This window comes from Pipistrellus kuhlii, unplaced genomic scaffold (assembly GCF_014108245.1).
Source record: "Pipistrellus kuhlii isolate mPipKuh1 unplaced genomic scaffold, mPipKuh1.p scaffold_m20_p_22, whole genome shotgun sequence".
Taxonomy (NCBI): Eukaryota; Metazoa; Chordata; class Mammalia; order Chiroptera; family Vespertilionidae; genus Pipistrellus; species Pipistrellus kuhlii.
In genome coordinates this window covers 9,212,272-9,230,860 of record NW_023425521.1, presented here as the reverse complement: position 1 = coordinate 9,230,860, position 18,589 = coordinate 9,212,272, and the positions used below count along the sequence as shown (strand labels likewise).

The 18,589-nt window shown below is 52.5% G+C and overlaps 1 protein-coding gene across 2 annotated transcripts in view; it reads left to right on the top strand.

Annotated features, from left to right (window-relative positions):
- Window positions 1-569: 569 nt before the first annotated feature.
- Window positions 570-18,589, top strand: part of MRC2 (mannose receptor C type 2) — a 63,127-nt gene continuing 45,107 nt past the window's right edge. The window contains exon 1 of one of the 2 annotated variants that reach the window (XM_036450649.2): window positions 570-860. In XM_036450649.2, coding sequence (XP_036306542.1) covers window positions 737-860 — 124 coding nt within the window. In that variant the 5' untranslated portion in view covers window positions 570-736. The remainder of the gene's footprint in view (window positions 861-18,589) is intronic. The other variant, XM_036450648.2, reaches the window with a different exon arrangement.

The window sequence follows — 18,589 nt, the reverse complement described above, 5'->3', positions numbered from 1 at the left end:
CACAAACGCTAAAACACGACATGCAAAAGTTTGCACTCCCCCTTCCCCAGTCTCCTAACCGCTGGCCGGGTCCTGAGCTCCTCCCTCCCCCCCGGGACAGGAGGAGGGGTCCTCCGGGGCTGGAAGGCAGCGGACGCCCGGCGGCTGGGGCCCGGGATGGAGGGGCCCGGGCCCGGGAGTGGCCGCCGGGGCAGCCGCGCGCCCCCGCCCCGCCCCGCCCCCGCCCCCGCCCCCGCCCCGCGCGGCCTCGCAGCCCGTGTCCCGCCACGAAGTTTGCGGAAAATTTTGCAGTTTCTCCCCCGCCCGCCCGCCCGCCCGCCCGCGCCGGCCGGGGGGCTGTGACGCAGCGTCTGGGGCGCCCAGCCCGGGCCGAGCGCCGCGGGCAGGCGAGGCGGGGAGAGGGGACGGGAAGCGGGGCGCGCGCACGCCGGGGTCCTCGACCCCGCGGATCCCCCGCCCCTCGCTCCGGCTCCGGCCCCCGCCCCGCGCCCGCCCCCCACGCCGCCGCTTCCCGTCCCCTCTGCCCCTCACACCCTCCTCCCGCTCCCGCGCTCCTCCCTCCGCCCTCCCTCCGCCGCCTGCCTCCTGCCCTCCCTCCTCATCTCCTCTCCCCGCTCCCCGGGAGGCATCACTCCGTCCCGGCCGGAGGAAGAGCCCCTCGCGGGCGGGCGGCCATCACAGCCCCGCGCCCCGCGTCCCGCCGCTCCGTCCCCGCGCCCCGAGCGCGCGCCGCGGGATGGGGCCCCGCCGGCCGGGCCCCGCGCCCGGGCCGCGCCACCTGCTGCGCTGCGTCCTGCTCCTCGGGGGCCTGCCCCTGGGCCGCCCCGCGCCCCCCGGGGACGCCGCCGCCGCCCCCCCGGGTAAGGCGTGCCGACTTGGCCAACTTCGGGGGCCGGGCGGGGGGAGCGCGGGGAGCGGGCCTCTCTCTCCACTTTTCCCTCCTTCTCTCCCCTTTTCTCTCCCCCCCAACGTGTGAGTGCGCGTGTGACCGGGTTTTTAAAAATCTCTGCTCCTCTGGAAGCGGGAGGAGGGGGAGGGAGCGCCTGGAGGTGGGGGAGGACCTGAGTGGAACCAGATGTGGCGCGCGGAGGGGGAGGGGAGCCCGGGGTCTGGAGCAGCCTCCGGGGGAGAGGGCGGGCTCCGGGGTGGGGGACCCGCGCCGGCCTCCGGGACCTCCCCCCGGACCACCCTCCGGACCTCCCCGCGGACCACCCCCCGGACCTCCACCCTGACCACCCCCCGGACCTCCCCCGGACCTCCCCCCGGACCACCCCCCGGACCTCCCCCCGGACCACCCCCCGGACCTCCCCCCGGACCCCCCTCCGAACCTTCCCCCGGACCCCCGGCCGGCCTCCCGGATCACCGTCCGGACCTCCCCCCGGACCATCCCCCGGACCAGCCCCCGGACCTCCCCCCGGGCCACCCCCCGGACCACCCCCCGGACCACCCGGCATCGCCCTGCCCGCGGCCCGGGCCCGCGGGGCGCCTGCGGGAGCTGGAGGCTCCATCCGGGAGGGTCTCCTTGCCGCTCCCGGGTCGGATGCCTGGTGGCTGTTTCAGTAACTCCTGGGGGCTGGGGGCCTCTGCCAGGGCGCCGGTGGCACGCGGCATCCTCAGGGCTGGGACGGAGCTCTGGCGCCAGTTTTGTGCCACCGGGATGCAGCCACAGGCTGGACAGCGTGTGTGCGAGCGTGTGTGGTGTGTGTATGTGTGTATGTGTGTGTGTGTGTGGTGTGTGTGTGTGTGTGTGTGTGTGGTGTGTGTATGTGTGTATGTGTGTGTGTGTGTGGTGTGGGTGTGTGGTGTGTGTGAGTGTGTGTCTGTGAATGTGTGTGTCTGTGTGGTGTGGGCGGCCCCGGCCAAGCTGGCACCCCTCCAGAGTAGACAGATCTCGGACAGCCAAAGAGCCACTTAAAGATGCAAAAAACCAGGCTAACAAAAAAACAAATACCGTGAGCGGTGCCTTCTCTTCCTGCTGCTCTGTCTAAAGGGCGGCAGTGGAGTGGGGGGACGGGTGGGCCCCTCAGCCAGAATCCGAGCACTGAAGGGAAAGAGCCGCTCGCTTCCGGGGGCTGCTGCCCCAGTCAAAGCTGTGATTGCCAGGCGGTCAGTACAGCCCAGGCCGGCCCAGCCCACCCCCCGGCTTTGTGGGGATGCGGGTGAGTGAGGAGGGACAGACAGTGCAGTGTTTGCAAGTTTGTGCAAAGTCCCGGGTAGTCCCACAGCCAGTGCTTGCTGGATTGGCCTGCCCACCAGGTGTGACTTTTGCCACCAAAATACAGGTCTGCTCCCAGTGTGCTGCTGGGCGAGGGGGCGGCCGGCAGAGTGAATCCCAGACCCTCCCGGAACTGAGTGTGGACCCGCCCCGCCCGCTGCGGGTCAGGGCTCACGGCTGCCCTGCTCCCCGGCTCCTGCTGGGTCTTGCTCTCCGTGGAGGAGCCAGGAGGCAGGCGGGAGGAGGCCATTCCAGAGGCCCTGAACGGCATGTTAAAGCCAGGCTGTGGGAGAGCCGTGGCCACTGTGCTGACTGGGCCTCTTCCCCCCCTACCCTCTGGAGCTGGAAGTCTGTAGTGAGAGGCCCTGTCCGGGAGGCCACCTAGTGTCCCCTCTGCTCTGGTCTCCTCGCGGCCCCTACTCCCCCTCTGGCTGTGTCCCTGCACTCGGAGCCCCCGCGTCCCAATGGCATTGCCTGGGTAACAGCCCTCACCGCCCCTCTGCAGAAGCGAAGGTGTGGGGTGGGGTGGCCCGGTCTCCCTGCCTGCGGTTAAGAGGAGGGTGAAGTCGTAGGTCCTGTCCCTGCACGCCACTGTTCCCTGGCCCCTGTACCTGATGAATCAGTGGCCACTGGGAGGAATTTACCGCGATCCGAACGGCCCCGGGAAATGCCTGTGGGAGCCGGGATTCAGCTCGGCTTGTCAGGCCACCCCACTGCTGCTGGGGTGAAGCTTAGCCTGAGGGACGGTGCCTGTGGGTGCTTCCTGTGGGTGAGAGGACGGGCAGCGCAGAGCCCCTGGGACAGCAAGGCTGCGGGCGGCAGTGCCCTCCTGGCGTGGTCTGGCAGGACCCAGCTTTCTCCACCTCCGCGGGATGCCCCCCAGTGCGTGTGGCTGGAAGACCTCTATTCATTTTTCCTTCTTTTTTTTTTTTTTTAAATATATTTTATTGATTTTGTACAGAGAGGAAGGGAGAGAGAGAGTTAGAAACATCAATGAGAGAGAGTCATAGATCAGCTGCCTCTTGCACACCCTGCAACCAAGGTACATGCCCTTGACCGGAATTGAACCCGGGGCCCTTCATCCCCAAGCCGACGCTCTATCCATTGAGCCAAACCGGTCCCGGCTCCTCCTCTTTTTTGGTTGCCTCCTGCATGCACCCTGACCAGGGCCAGGTATCGAGTCTGCCGCTGGGGTGCATGCCCTGGAATGGGATCGAACCCGGGACCCTTCAGTCCGAGGGCCGGCGCTCTATCCACTGAGTCAGACAGACTGGCTAGGGCTGTTCGTTGGTTACATGACTGCATTTTTGAACAGCATTCAATGCTCAGGGCTGAGCCAAATACTTGAGGCGGAGGAGGGAAAGTCCAGAGAGTGTGAGCTGCGTCCTTGGAGAAAAGGAAACGGTGTTGGAGAGCGAAACAGGCCCAGGGAGCAGGGTGGATTCCGTTGGTGGGGTGCCTGCGCCAGGCCCGCCGCCATGGGAATGCTTTCTGTGCCGTTAATCATTTGATTCTGACCGTAACTCAGGGAAGTGGGTATCGTTGGGCCCATTTTGCAGTGAAAATGGAGGCGCAGGGGGTGTGATCACTTACACAGGCCGGTCACCCACCTGGGACTGTGGATCCTTCGTGTCCGGAGGCTGGAGGAACGGGGGGGGGGGGGGGGGGGGGGTGTGTGTGTGCGGCAAACACACAGAAGGTCAGCGAGGCTGGCTGGAGGGAGGCTGGGTGGGGCCAGGCTTTGCAGAGGCGGGGAGGGGAGGGCAGCAGGGAGGGCGAGGCCGGGAGGGCGGGCTCTTCTGCTCTGGGGGATACATACGTGGAAGCTTGCTGGGTGCCTGGGTGGGGTGGTGTGGGTGGGGGTGGAGGTGAAACTTGAGCGAAAAAGGCCAGCATGGGGGGCGGGAGGGACTTGTCATCTTTCCATAGAGGGCCCTGGAGGACCCTGGCAGGTTTCTGAGCAGAGAAGTGAGGTGCGAATTGGGTAAAGAGTTGCTGGGAGCCCCCCAAAGATGCAGACCAGGGAGTCAGGAGACCTGGGGAATCCTCCTGTGGGGACAGACGCTGCGGTCTAAGGGCCAGGGGGAAGCTTTCCTTTTGGAAGGCAGCACCCCACACCCAGAGTCAGTCTTCCTGTTCCCACCCGCTCGCCTGTGTGAACTGTCAGGGCAGGGGGGGGGGGTGCCCACCGGAGCTGTGGCTGGTCTGGGGGCCCCGAGTTCTCCCAGACCAGGCAGGGGAGGAGGAAGCCCCGGGTTGTGGCCCCTATTTGCTCACACAGAGGATCTCGGCCTGCTGAGGTCTCCGTGGTGCGGTGATGCGGGCCGATGCGATGATTTCAGAAGCACCTTGAGGTGCTCAGAGGGGCATTCGGTTGGGCTCCCCATGATGTAAGCATCAAACCGGAGCCGCTGAACCTGCGTGGGGAAGCCGTGCGAACAGCAATGGGCTGGGCGCTTTGCCAGGTGCTGTGGGCACAGCTCTTCTGCATCTCACTGCCTGGCAGGGTGTGCTTGCCCCCGGACACACCGGCAGCAGATTAGCTATTTGCTCGAGACCACCCCCACCCTCCCCACACACACACCCCTCGAAAGTGGTAAAAGCAGGATTCGAACCCAGGGGTAGCTGCTGAGCATGACTACCTCAGTGCCCGACCACGCTGTGTCTGCAGGGTGCAGCAGGGCCCCGGATGTGCCAGGAAGGACCAGACAGCTCTGAGTTATGGGTTTCCCCTCCAGCGCCAAGGGGGGAGGTGCTGGTCTCTCCCCCAGTCCAGTGGGCCCAAGAGGCAGGATGAGTGTTGCTAAGTGTCCTCAAGGTCTCTGGGTTGCCCGCTCCGAGGAGGTGTGGGTAAGCGAGGGGGTGCTGATGGGGAGGAGCCAGCCGCCGCCCAGCCCCCCGCCCAGGCCCAGCTTCCCGGGGCAGGTGCACAGGTCTCTCCCCTCATTCGGGTGCTGACGGCGCCTGCTCAGTGCGGAGAGCAGGGATGCCCAGGCCTGTTCCTTGGAGTCCACCTCCCCCTGTCCTTGGAGGGCCCTGGGCATTGCTGACGGGAAGTGCCTCTTCCTGTTTGGTCCTCAGGAGATGGGGAGGGCGGCTTTCCCAGGCCTGGCCCTATAAATCTGGGTGGGGTGGGCCATCGGAGGGTGACGCAGCTCTTGGAACTCGCCCTGGGCACTGCACATCCCCGTTCCTCCCCCGTGCGGGGCTGTGCCAGGAAACAGGCGGCCGGGGACCCGCCAGCCTCAGCTGGCCCCAGCCCCTCGGGGCGCACTGCATTGGCCCCTGAACGAGAGCATGGGCTTGTGTGGACATCCAGTGACTCGGTCCTTCCCTGCCCTGCTCCCCGTGGGACCACCAGCTCCCTCTCCCTCTCCCTCGCCGTTGTCTGTGCAGACCCCTCCGGCCTGCTGGGCTGGGCCCGTGCTCCCCGTCTGCCTCGGCCTCGCCCCTTGCCCCTCCGGTTCCTCTGACTCTGCATTGTTGAGAGTCCGTGTGTTGCCCCCACGGCTCCGACGTGTTGCTATCTGGGGGCTGTGAAACCGTAGCTTCTTCCCAGCTCCCCCGGCCCCCACACCGGCCCCCTGTTCCCTTTAGCACGCCCTGCTCACCCTCCCTGTCCCTTCACTGCCTCCCCTCCTCCAGGCCTCTGTACACACCGGCCCCCTGCCTGGGACTCCGTCCTCCCTCAGCCCTGGCTGCTCCTCCCCCCTCTGGGCCTCGGAGGGTCTGAGTGACAAGCACCCAGATGGCACACACAGGGGTGAACCCCAGAGGGAGGAGTGGCTGTCTCATTTCCTCTCTTTCTCCGGGACCCCCTCTCGGAGGACAGGGTAAGAGGTTTGTGAGGTGGCCTTGGTGCTCCTGTAGGGAAAACGGAAGCCGGTGTCCCAGCCTTCCCCGAGGTCCTCAGTGGAAGGAGGCGCAGGTGCCAGGCGCCTGGGGAGACTGAGGCAGGAGTGTGCGTGCGGGGACTGTTCCCGCACACTCAGTCCACTGGAGTGCACATCGGGACAGTATGGGTGGGACCATTCTTACCGTCACTCGCCAGCGCGCGGCCTTGCCCAGAGGCTCCGTTCCTTCATTTGTCAAATGGGAGAAATAAAGTGATGCCGCCTCATAGGGCTACTGTAAGAAATGCAACAATGCATTGGATGAGTTATGTGCCTGGTACCCTGTTGGACACACTAGTTTATTAGGAATTATTAAATTATTGCTGTTTATATTATTAGGAAGAGAAAATATGAGTAGCAAGGGACTTAAGCTCTCACTGGTTTGGCTCAGTGGATAGTAGGGGTGTCGAACTCAATCAGAGAAGGGGCCAAAATCTAAAATCCAGCCTAAATCGCGGGCCGAATGGTTTACTGAACAGTCATAAACTGTCATTGTGATGGAAACGCAGCGAAGTGCAGTGATGACAGCTTGGTGCGGGCCACATTGCAAGGCCTGGCGGGACGGATTTGGCCCGCGGGCCTTGTGTTTGACACATGTGGGATAGAGCATTGGTTTGCAGACTAAAGGGTCCCGGGTTCGATTATGGACAAGGGCCTGGGTTGTGAGCTTGGTTCCCCAGTTGGGGGCATTCCCAGGAGGCAGCTGACCAAGGATTCTCATCATTGATGTTTCTCTCCCTCCGAAATCAATAAAAATATATATATTTTAAAAATGGATTTAAGTATGAAAAAGCACAGTCTTCAATTATAAATCCTAATTACAGACACATTTTTTTCCTTAAAACAGATCTAAACTCTACTGGATTGATTAATTGATTGATTGATTGATTTTCAAGAGAGAGGAAGGGAGAAACATCAATTTATTGTCTCACTTAGTTATGCATTCATTGTTTGCTTCTTGTATCTGCCCTAATTGGGAGTTGGGGGGGTCGAACCCACAACCTTGAAGTGTCAGGATGATGCTATAACCAACTGAGCCAGTCGGCCAGGGTCACACTACGTGACCCTAATGGGCAGCTTTAATCGTCAACAGAACCAAGTCTGAAGTTTCTGAATTGAGAGTTTGAAGCTTCCCATGGCCAGGGTGTACCCTTTCTCTCCACCCCATTGCATGAGCGGAACTGAGCACCCACAGAGGCCCCACGTGGTCCTCTCGCCAGGATCCTGTCTGAGTCCCGGCTCTCCCTGGAGGCACTCCAGTCGCCGCCTCTGAGGAAGCCTTTCTTTCCAGAGCTCCTCTTGCATTTTATCTCTGCCACCCACCTGCCGGGGCCACTTCCTCCCTCTGTCCCCGCCCAGGTCCCAGCACAGGGCCTCGGACACGATGGCATTCAGTAAAGATTTATTGAAATAAAAAAAAAAAGGGGGAGAGGGAAGTCAACCAAAGAACATATGCATATATGCATAACCCATGGACACAGATAATAGTGGGGTGAAGGGGAGGGGATGGTGGTGGGAAGGAGGGAGCCAAGTGGGGGGGAGGACGGACATCTGTAACACTTGAACAATAAACTTTTTTTTTTTTTAAACCCTAGTCAGTTTGGCTCGGTGGATAGAGCATCAGCCTGCAGACTGAAGGTCCCAGATTGGACTCCAGCCAAGGGCATGTACCTCGGTTGGTTGCAGGCTTAATCCCGGCCCCAGGACTGGGTGTGTATGTGAGGCAACCAATTGATGTTTCTTTCTCACGTTGATGTTTCTCTCTGTCTCTCCCCTCCCTTCTAACTCTCTCCAAAAATCAATGGAAAAATATCCTTGGGTGAGGATTAACATAAAAAAAGAAAAAGAAAGAGCCCTGACTGGTTTGAGGGTTGGCCTATGGACTGAAGGGTCCCAGGTTCCATGCAGGTGGAGGGCATGTACCTTGGTTGTGGGAGCATCCCCAGTAGGGGGCGTGCAGGAGGCAGTTGATTGATGTTTCTCTCTCATCGATGTTTCTAACTCTCTCTACCCTTTTCTCTGTAAAAAAAATCAATAAACTATATTTTAAGAAAAGAAGAAGAAAGAAAGAGCAGTTAAGTGTTCTAAAGAGCCACCCCCTGGTTTTATGGAGATATACTTAACATATAACATTGTATTAGTTTAAGGTACATAACATAATGATTTGCTGTGTGTATATTACTAAATGATTGCCACAAGTTAGCAGCCATCAGCCCACATCGCTATAAAAGAGTCCTTTTTACTTGAGAGGAGAATATTTCTCTTTGTAGTAGAGAGGCCCTGAGGAGAGTTATTCTTCCCGAGTCTGAGATGAGGTCACAGTCGTACACAAACATATGGCACTGCGTAAACAGAGGAAGGTCCGATGGGCTGAAGTAAATTCTAGCAGACTTCAGCTGTTCTGAGAAGTTAATGTGAGACACTCCAGAAAAAACACACTAGTAAGGAACGGAATCTTCACTTTTCTATGTTACTGGACAACTGGATTGCAATTTAAAATTTTTGGTTTCAGTGTCTAGCTGGTCATGTTTGAGGAAGCTTAGATGGCAAGTTGTCACATAGAAAGGGCACAGATCACTAGAAGTTGAAGAAATAACTTTCTTTAAATGCAGAATCAAACTAGTAAACACAGGAAACCTGGCTTGGCAGAGCTGGGAGGAGGTTAGTGTGTGTGACTGGGCCACTGCAAATTGGTTCCGTCTTTCAGACGATCTGTCAGAAACGAGGTATGTAAGACTTGGTAGCCTTTGACTTCCTAATTCCACTTTTGGGAACTCATTAATCTCGAAGAGGGGAAAAAGTTCCTAGGAGTGCTATTTGTGGTTGCAAAACAAACCGGAAACCAGCCAAAAGCCCAACAGGAGGAGTGTAGCAAACAAAGATACCTTACCATGACTGACCACGTATGTGGCTAGGATAAGTAACACATATGCAGCGAATGGCGGTACACAACAATGATTAGACATCTTATGACCACGAGGCAGTCTGACAGAATGTGTACACCCCAGTAACAATGAAATGAAGACGCATGCCCCATCATGGAGAACATTCATTCATTCATTCATTCATTCGGTTAACTGTTCTGTTTTCTGTTTTGTCTTTTTCTCCTGAGCACTGACAATGCGCGAGGCATGCTGCTTGGTGCTGAGGACACAATGGGGAGTAAATCAGGCCTGGTCCCTGCCTTCCCAGCGCTTGTGTTTTGAGAGCAATCCCCCAAATGGAGAGTAATGTCAATAGAGTCATTGATTGCGTTTGAGGTGCTAGGTTTTTGTTGTTGTTGTTTGTTTTTAATATATTTTATTGATTTTATTTTTTTTACAGAGAGGAAGGGAGAGGGATAGAAAGTTAGAAACATCCATGAGAGAGAAAGTTAGAAACATCCTACTGGGGATGTGCCCGCAACCAAGGTACATGCCCCTGACTGGAATCGAACCTGGAACCCTTCAGTCCGCAGGCCGACGCCCTATCCACTGAGCCAAACCAGTTAAGGCACGAGGTGCTAGTTTTAGTTCATTAAAAGAAAGGTGGAGGTGAGGCTGCTCTGAAATCTCAGGGTCGGGAGCCTGTCCGACCGCAGAGGGAACACTCTGAGTCACACCAGCCCCCTGGACACAGCCTTGTGGTCCGTCTTGGTCGCCGAGGAAAGGACTTTCTGGTATAACCCCGTCCTTGCTTCTCATTTCTGAAGGATCTGGGGATTTCGCAGAGCACTGGTGGTTTGGGAAGAGCTTGGAGCACTGTTTAGAACAGCCAAAGCAAAACGAAAGATGCACGTCGAACGAAGTAGGGATAAATGACATACAGACACGCCAGGAAATACAGTGCAGAGTGAATGAGCGGACCTTGGCTACATGCGTTAGCACGGGTACATCTGAGAGACATGATGTGGAGTCGGGAGAGTCGCATGGGACTGCATGGGCATTATACTCCTCCTCAGACCACTGGCCAGGCTGCAAAAACGAAGGCAGTGAGGAGCTCTGTAAGTCTTCACTGAGAAGCACAACTGTTAACATGTTGCTGGATTTGCTTTACCGTGTGTGTGTGTGTGTGTGTGTGTGTGTGTGTGTGTTTAAGCTATAGGCAGTTGTTAGATGTGACATTTCACACCTAAATACTTCACCATGTATCAACTACAAGCAAAGACATCCTTATAACCACAATGCCATCATCACACATACAAGAAACATAGATACAACTTTTCCTAAGATACAGGCCGAGTTTGCATTTCTCCAGTTGTCCCCATAGTGCCCTGTACAGCTGCTTTTAACAGCTGTGAGTCCAGAATTCAATTTGGCGTCAAGTCTGTCGAGTTTCTTTAATCTGCAATAATTGCTTGGCCTTTTTGTCTTCATGGCCTTGCATTTTTTTTGTTGCTATTAATCCTCACCCGAGGCTATTTTCCCATTGATTTTTAGAGACAGTAGAAGGGAGGGAGACACACACACACACACACACACACACACAGAAACACACACACACACACACACACACACACATCGATTGTTTGCCTCCCACATGGGGATCGAACCCACAACCCAGGTTGACTGGGAGTCGAACCCATGATTCTCTGGTTCATGGCCAATGAGCTAACAATATTACATTACTTTCAGGTATACAACACAGTTATTCAACAGTTATATACCCAACAGAGTGATCACGCTGTCTAGTGACCATCTGACACTGAACAAGGTTATCCTGATATTGACTGTATTCTCTGTGCCTGTCTATCACATCCCTGTGCCATTTATTTTATACCTGGACATTTGTTCCTCTTATTCCCCTTCATCTTTTTTTTTTTTTTTTTTTTTTTGTCCTTTCCCCCTCCCTTCCCCTCTGGCAACCATCAGTTTGTTTTCTGTATCTCTGAGTCTGGTTTTATTTTTTTAGACTGCACATGGAAGTGAAACCATACAGTTTTTACCCTTCTCTTGTAATACTGTACATTAACTATATTTTAATAAAAAAATAGCATCACCAATAAGGGGACAAACGGACAGTGTGATACAATGGAAAGGACACAACATCTCCCACATAGTTTTCTTCCTAAAAATGTTTAACGTGAATTGAATGATATTAAACATCAGGCTAATTTTAGACTGTGGACATTTTACAAAACTGGCCGGGAGTGGTGAAAAACGCAATGCCAACCCTGGCCGATGGTGCTCAGTGATTAGTTACCTTAATGGGAGAAGTTGTGATTAGAGTGGGGGTCCCCAATAAAACTTAAAAAGAACAAAAAGGGAAGCGATACATATGTGTGTGTGTGTGTATGTATGTATGTGTGTGTGTATGTGTATGTATGTGTGTGTGTGTGTGTGTGTATATATATGTGTGTGTGTGTGTGTGTGTATATATATATATATATATATATATATATATATATATATATAATGTATATGGTGAGAAGCTCATATAAGGAAATGAGAAAAAAAACCCAAGAATCTCTAGTATAGTTTTAAGGCATCTAAGATCAGAAAAGATAAGACAGTAAAGATTGTGAACAGCATCCACAAAGATGGGAATCCTGTGTCCAATAAACCTAAGGAAAATGTTTAAAATCGCTAGTAGTTAAAAAAAAGCAAGATGCCATTTTCACTTCTCTCTTTTTTAAATGTATTTTATTGATTTTTTACAGAGAGGGTGAGGAATAGAGAGTTAGAAACATCGATGCGAGAGAAACATCAATCAGCAGCCTCCTGCACCCTCCCCCACTGGGGATGTGCTCGCAACCAAGGTACATGCCCTTGACAGGAATCGAACCTGGGACCCTTGAGTCCACAGCTAACACTCTATCCACTGAGCCAAACCAGTTAGGGCTTCACTTCTCATAAGAGGGCCTACAAAGATTGAATACAACAATATGTTCAACATGACATTAATTATAATTAAGAAAATGTGTTTACAAATTGAAGACCAGTAACAGCTAGGGAAGGAGTAAATGAAATGTAGTATATTGCATCATGGAACAGCATATTAAAGACAGACAAACCCTTTTGCTGAAATATTAAGGACCACGGGATTCAGAAATATTTGTATGGAAGTGTATATGCATACAAAATAGACATGAACATAAATTGTATTTTGGGTGTTCGGATAAAATTGGTAGAAAGCTCATACCAAAATTCAACAGGTTATGTATGTCATATGCTGCTGTCCTATATAATAAAACCCTAATATGCAAATGGACCAAATGGCAGAACTACCGGTGGCTATGATGCACACCAACCACCGGTCAGTGCGCTCCCACGGGAGGGGAGAGGGAGGGAGGGGGCGGGGAGCACCGGACTCACAGCTGGTGAGCACAGCAGTGGTTGTGGGAGCCTCTCCTGTCTCCACTGAAGATGGGCAGTAAGGAATGAGGGGTCCCGGATGGCGAGAGCCTTGGGCTGCAAAAGGGATGTCTGACTGCCGGCTTAGGGGATCGGGCCTAAGCCGGCAGGCAGACATCCCCTGAAGGGTCCCAGACTGCGAGAAGGTGCAGGCCAGCCTAGGGACCATCCACCAAGTGCATGAATTTCATGCACTGGGCGTCTGGTACTATTTATGTTATTCTAGAGCCCCCGTGCACGGTCCCCAGTGTAGGGACCCTAGGCCTGGCTGGTGATCAGGGCTAATCAGGGCCCCTGCCTCCCCCACCACCTCCTTCTGTCGCCCTCTCAGTGCTCCCCCTCCCCCACTGCCACTGGTCACCCGCCGTGTTCTGCACTGTCCCCTGGTGGTCAGTGCATGTCATAGCGAGGGATTGAACACCCGTTCTCCCAAATTCCCAAGGGGACACCTTGCATATTAATCTTTTTAATATATATAGATACTATTTAACAGGGTAAGGATATTTTTTCTTTAAACATGTCTATAATTTGGGGTACAGGGGGCAGTCCTCCCCAACTTCCATCACACATCTTGGCCAAGCCTGCAGCATGTAACTCCACGGAGCCAATCAGAGCCTCCCTGGGTGGGCGGGCCTTTCCCAGGCTCAAAAGAGCCAGCCCTCCAACCTGGCTGTCAAAGGTTTGAGCAAACCTGGGTGCGAATTGACAACCCCAAGGGCTGAGGCCCTGCGGGCTGAGGCCCGGTCGCAGTTTTCCCAGCAGCTGCATGCCTGCCCCTCCCATTGTCTTTCCAAAGGACATGGAGTTGAGCTTCCCCCGCTTGCAGGCCCTTCGTAGGAGGTTTGTCTGAAGAAGCTCTCTTTTGGGGCGCTCACTGGTTTGGAGCTCTTCCAAAGGTGAGCATCTTCATTTTGTACTAATTAGCCAAGTGTTGACAGCAGAGGCAAGGAGAGAGGACTCCAGCATTGCAATACCAGTTTGCTCTTGGAGAACAGCAGGACACAAAATTCTATGAGCACTGAATGGCGGTACGCGTGGAGAGACGGGAGGGCAACTCAGAAAAGCCTTTAGGAAGGCTTCCCACGTTTTATGAACTTCACGGCATGTCTGTGTCTGTGTGACATTGTGCAATCAATGAGCGCTGGAGACCATGTGACCATTTACTGAGCACATAAAATCAGCAGGGTCGGTATTGGGCAATCCCACATAGGCTGCCTTTGTCACCCGCTCATCCCTCCGTTTCACAGATAAAGAGATGGAGCCAAACAGGCTGAGATCCAGGATCACTTATCTAGGGAGGGGCCTGTTCCCAGCAGCGTTGGCTTGCTTCATGTCCCTGCGTTTCATTGTGGTAGTTCTCACAGGACTTCAGACTTTTTCGTTATTGCTGTATTTGTCATGGTCGTCTGTCATCAGTGATCTTTTCATTTTTAAAAATATATTTTATTGATTTTTTACAGAGAGGAAGGAAGAGGGAGAGAGAGTTAGAAACATCAATCAGTTGCCTCCTACTGGGGATGTGCCCACAACCAAGGTACATGCCCTTGACTGGAATTGAACCTGGGACCCTTTAGTCCATAGGCCGACGCTCTAACCGCTAAGCCAAGCCAGTCAGGGCTGTCATCAGTGATCTTTAAGGTTACTATTGTAATTATCTTAGAGCACCTTGAACCCCACTCATATAAGACGGAGAACTTCATTGGTAAAGGTTGTGTGTGTTCTGACGGCTCCACCAATCAGCTGTTCGCACCGCCCCCATTTCAGATCTCCTTTTCAACAGTATTGAAATTAGGCCAGTTACTAACCCTTTGATTAACTATTGGGAATTTAAGTGAAAGGAAGAGTTATAGGTCTCTCACTTTAAATCACAAGTTGGAAATGATTAAGCTTAGTGAAGAAGGGACATATCAAAAGCCAAAAACGGAGACAGGCCAAAAATTAGGCCTCTTGCACCAGATAGTTAGCCAAATTGTGAATGCAGAGGAACAGTTCTTGAAGAAAAATAAAAGCGCTACTCCAGTGAAAAAATAACAAAGCAAGCCCAGCCAGTGTGGCTCAGTGGTCAAGCATTGACCTATGAACCAAGAGGTCACAGTGCAATTCCTAGTCAGGACATATGCCCGGGTTGTGGGCTTGATCCCCAGTGTGGGGTGTGCAGGAAGCAGCCAATCAATGATTCTCTCTCATCAATGATGTTTCTGTCTCTCTCCCTTTCTCTTCCTCTCTGAAATAAAAAATATTTGAAAATTAAAAACTACAAGAATGGCCGAAACCGGTTTGGCTCAGTGGTAGAGCGTCAGCCTGCGGACTGGAAGGTCCCGGGTTCGATTCTGGTCAAGGGCATGTACATTGGTTGCGGGCACATCCCCAGTAGGGGGTGTGCAAGAGGGAGCTGGTCGATGTTTCTCTATCATCGACGTTTCTAGCTCTCTATCGCTCTCCCTTCCTCTCTGTAAAAAATCAATTAAAAAACAAAAACAAAAAAAAACCCTACAAGAATGGAAAGAAAGAACATTTAAAAAAAAAAAAAAGAAGGAAAAAAGAAAGATAAACAATCACATTGCTGATACGGAGAAAGTTTTAGTGGTTTGGATAGAAGATCAAACCAGCCACAGCATTCCCTCAAGCCAAAGCCTAATCCAGAGCAAGGCTCTAATTCTCTTCAGCTCTCTGAAGGCTGAGAGACATTGGAAGCTGCAGGAGAAAAGTTTAAACGTAGTATAGGTTGGTTCATGAAGTTTAAGAAGCACCTAAAGGTCTGAGGTTTGATTCCTGGTCAAGGGTATATACTTGGGTTGCAGGTTCGATCCTTGGTCCCTGGTTGGGACTCATTCAGGGAGGTAACCAATTGATGTGTCTCTCACATCAATATTATTTTCTCTCTCCCCACCTCCCTCCCTCCCTTCTGCCCTCTCTAAAAATCAATGGAAGAAATACGCTCGGGTGAGGATTAACAACAAAAAAGAAGCCATCCTATATAATAAAAATCTGGTGACGAACAGAGTGACCAGAGACCAAAACGACCATGGCCGCTGGCCCCGCCTCCCAGTGAGCAGTTAGGGGTGATCTGGCAGGCAGACGAGTGGTTAGGGGCCATCAGGCAGGCAGAGGTATTAGGGTCAGGCAGGCAGGCAGGCAGGCTGAGTGGTGAAGGGTGATCAGGCAGGCAGAGGGGTTAGGGGCTATCAGACAGAGAGGCAAGCAGTTAAGAGCCAGTGGGCATGATTATGAGAGGATTCAGGCTGAACTGAGGGACACCCCCCACCCTTCCATGCATGAATTTGGTGCACCGGGCTTCTAGTCTTAATAACAAAAGTACAAGGTGTGCCAGAACTGGTTTGGCTCAGTGGATAGAGCATCTGCGGACTGAAGGGTCTCAGGTTTGATTCTGGTCAAGGGCATGTACAATGGTTGCGGGCACATCCCCGTTAGGAAGCAGCTGGTCAATGTTTCTCTCTCATCGAGGTTTCTAGCTCTCTATCCTTCTATCTCTCAGTAAAAAAATCAATAAAATGTATATATATTTTAAAAGTACAAGGTGAGGTAGCAAGTACTGATGCAGAATCTCACAGCAAGTTATCCAGAAAATCTGGCTGAGATAAGTAAGGAAGATGGCTACACCAAACAACAGATTTCCAATGTAGTTACAACAGCCTTACGTTGAAAGAAGATGCCACCTATGACTTTTCATATCTAGAGAGAAGTCAGTGCCCGGCTTCAAAACTTCCAAGGACAGGCTGCCTCTCTTGTTAGGGGCTAATGCAGCTGTGTGACTTTTTGTCCAAGCCAGTGCTCACTTACCGTCCTGAAAAGCCTAGGGCCCGTAATAATTACGCTAAATCTACTCTGCCTGTGCTCTATAAACGGAACAAGAAAGTCTGGATGATAGCACGTCTGTTTATGACATAGTTTACTCAATATTTAAGCCCACTGGAGTAAAAAGAAAAAAAAGATTCATTTCAAAATATTACTGACAATGCATCCGGTCAGCCAAGAGCTCTGTTGGAGATGTACGAGATTAATGTTGTTTTCATGCCTGCTAACACAGCATCCGTTCTGCAGCCAGTGGGTCAAGGAGTCACTTTAATTTCCACATCTGTTTTTCTTCTTCTTCTTCTTGTTCTTTGACTTCCACATCTGTAAGGCTATAAGGCTGTAGCTGCCATAGATAGTGATTCCTCTGATGATCTGGACAAAGCAAATCGAAAAACTTCCGGAAGGGATGCCATTAAGAACATTTGTGGCTGAAGCCGGTTTGGCTCAGTGGTAGAGTGTCGGTCTGCGGACTGAAAGGTCCCAGGTTCGATTCCGGTCAAGGGCATGCACATTGTGGGTGTGCAAGAGGCAGCTGGCCGATGTTTCTCTGTCATCGACGTTTCTAGCTCTCTATCTCTCTCCCTTCCTCTCTGTTAGAAATCAATAAAATATATTAAAAAAAAAAACATTTGTGATTTGTGGGCAGAGGTCAAAACACCAACATTAACAGAGGAGTTAGGAAGAAGTTGATTTCCACCCTCGTGGATGACTTTGGGGATTCAAGACTTTGGGAGAGGAAGTGACTGCAAATGGGATGGAAATAGCAAAGGAACTGGAATTAGAAGTGAAACCTGGTGGTGGGAGCGAACTGCTGGAATCTCATGATTAAAGGCTTGTAGTGGGTGCCGTCTACTCCTGGTGAAGATGGTTCAAATGACAGCAGGGGATGTAGAATATTACATAAACCTAATTGATAAAGCCGTGGCAGGGTTTGAGAGGATTGACTCCCAATTTGAAAGAAGTTCTGTTGCGGGTAAAATGCAGTCAAACCGCATCGCATGCTACAGAGACATTGCTCGTGAAAGGAAAGGTCCATCCATGTGGCAAACCTTATGGCTGTCTTTTTGTTGGTTTTGTTAATCCTCCTCACCCGAGGATATTTTCCCATTGGTTTTAGGGAGAGTGGAAAGGAGGGGGAGAGACAAAGAGAGAAACATCGATGTGTCAGAGACACATTGATCTGCTGCCTTCTGCACTTGCTCGACCAAGGCTGGGAGTCAAGCCTGCAACCGAGGTACAGCTCTTAACTGGATTTGAACTCGTGACCCTTCAGTCCAAGGGCTGAGCCCCAACTACTGAACAAAACTGGCCAGGGCCATTGTCTTATTATTATTTTTTTAAGATATATTTTTTTGATTTTTTACAGAGAGGAAAGGAGAAGGATAGAGAGCTAGAAACATCAATGAGAGAAACATCGACCAGCTGCCTCTTGCACCCCCCCCCACCGGGGGATGTGCCCACAACCAAGGTACATGCCCTTGACCGGAATCGAACCTGGGACCTTTTAGTTCACAGGCCGACGCTCTGTCCACTGAGCCAAACCGGTCACAGCCATTGTCTTATTTTGAGAAATCGCCACAGCCACCTTAATTTTCAGCGACCACCCTGATCATTGAGCACCATTAACATTGAGACAAAATGTTTCATCAGAAAAAAGATTACAACTCGCTAAAGGCTCAGATGATGGTTAGCATTTTTCAGCAATAAAGTATTTTTTTAAAAATACATTCCATTGATTTTTTTACAGAGAGGAAGGGAGAGGGAGAGAGAGCTAGAAACATCGATGAGAAACATGGATCAGCTGCCTCCCGTACCCTCCCCCGCACCCAGCTGGGGATGTGCCTGCAACCAAGGCACATGCCCTTGACCGGAATCGAACCCAGGACCCCTGAGTCCACAGGCCAACACTCTGTCCACTGAGCCAAACCAGCCAGGGCAGTATTTTTTTAATTAAGGTATGTACAACCCTGGCCATACTCTGTATTTTCAGAGTGGCACAGTTGGTTGAGTATCATCTTGTGCACCAAAAATCGATTCCCCGGTCAGGGCACATGCCCAGGTTGTGGGTTCAGTCCCTGGTTGGGTGTGTATGGGAGGCAACTGATCAGTTTCTCTCTCTCTCTCCATCTCCCTCTTGCTCTGGGAAAAAAATAAAATAAAAAATAAAAATTAAGGTATGTACAGTGCATTACTTTTTAGACAGAATGTTATTGCCCATTTAATAGACTACCCAACAGGGTAAGCATAACGTTTGTATGCACGGTGGCTCGCTGTATTGCAGTGGTCAGGAACTGAGCTGCTGTGTCTCTGAGGAATGCCAGGACTGACTTACA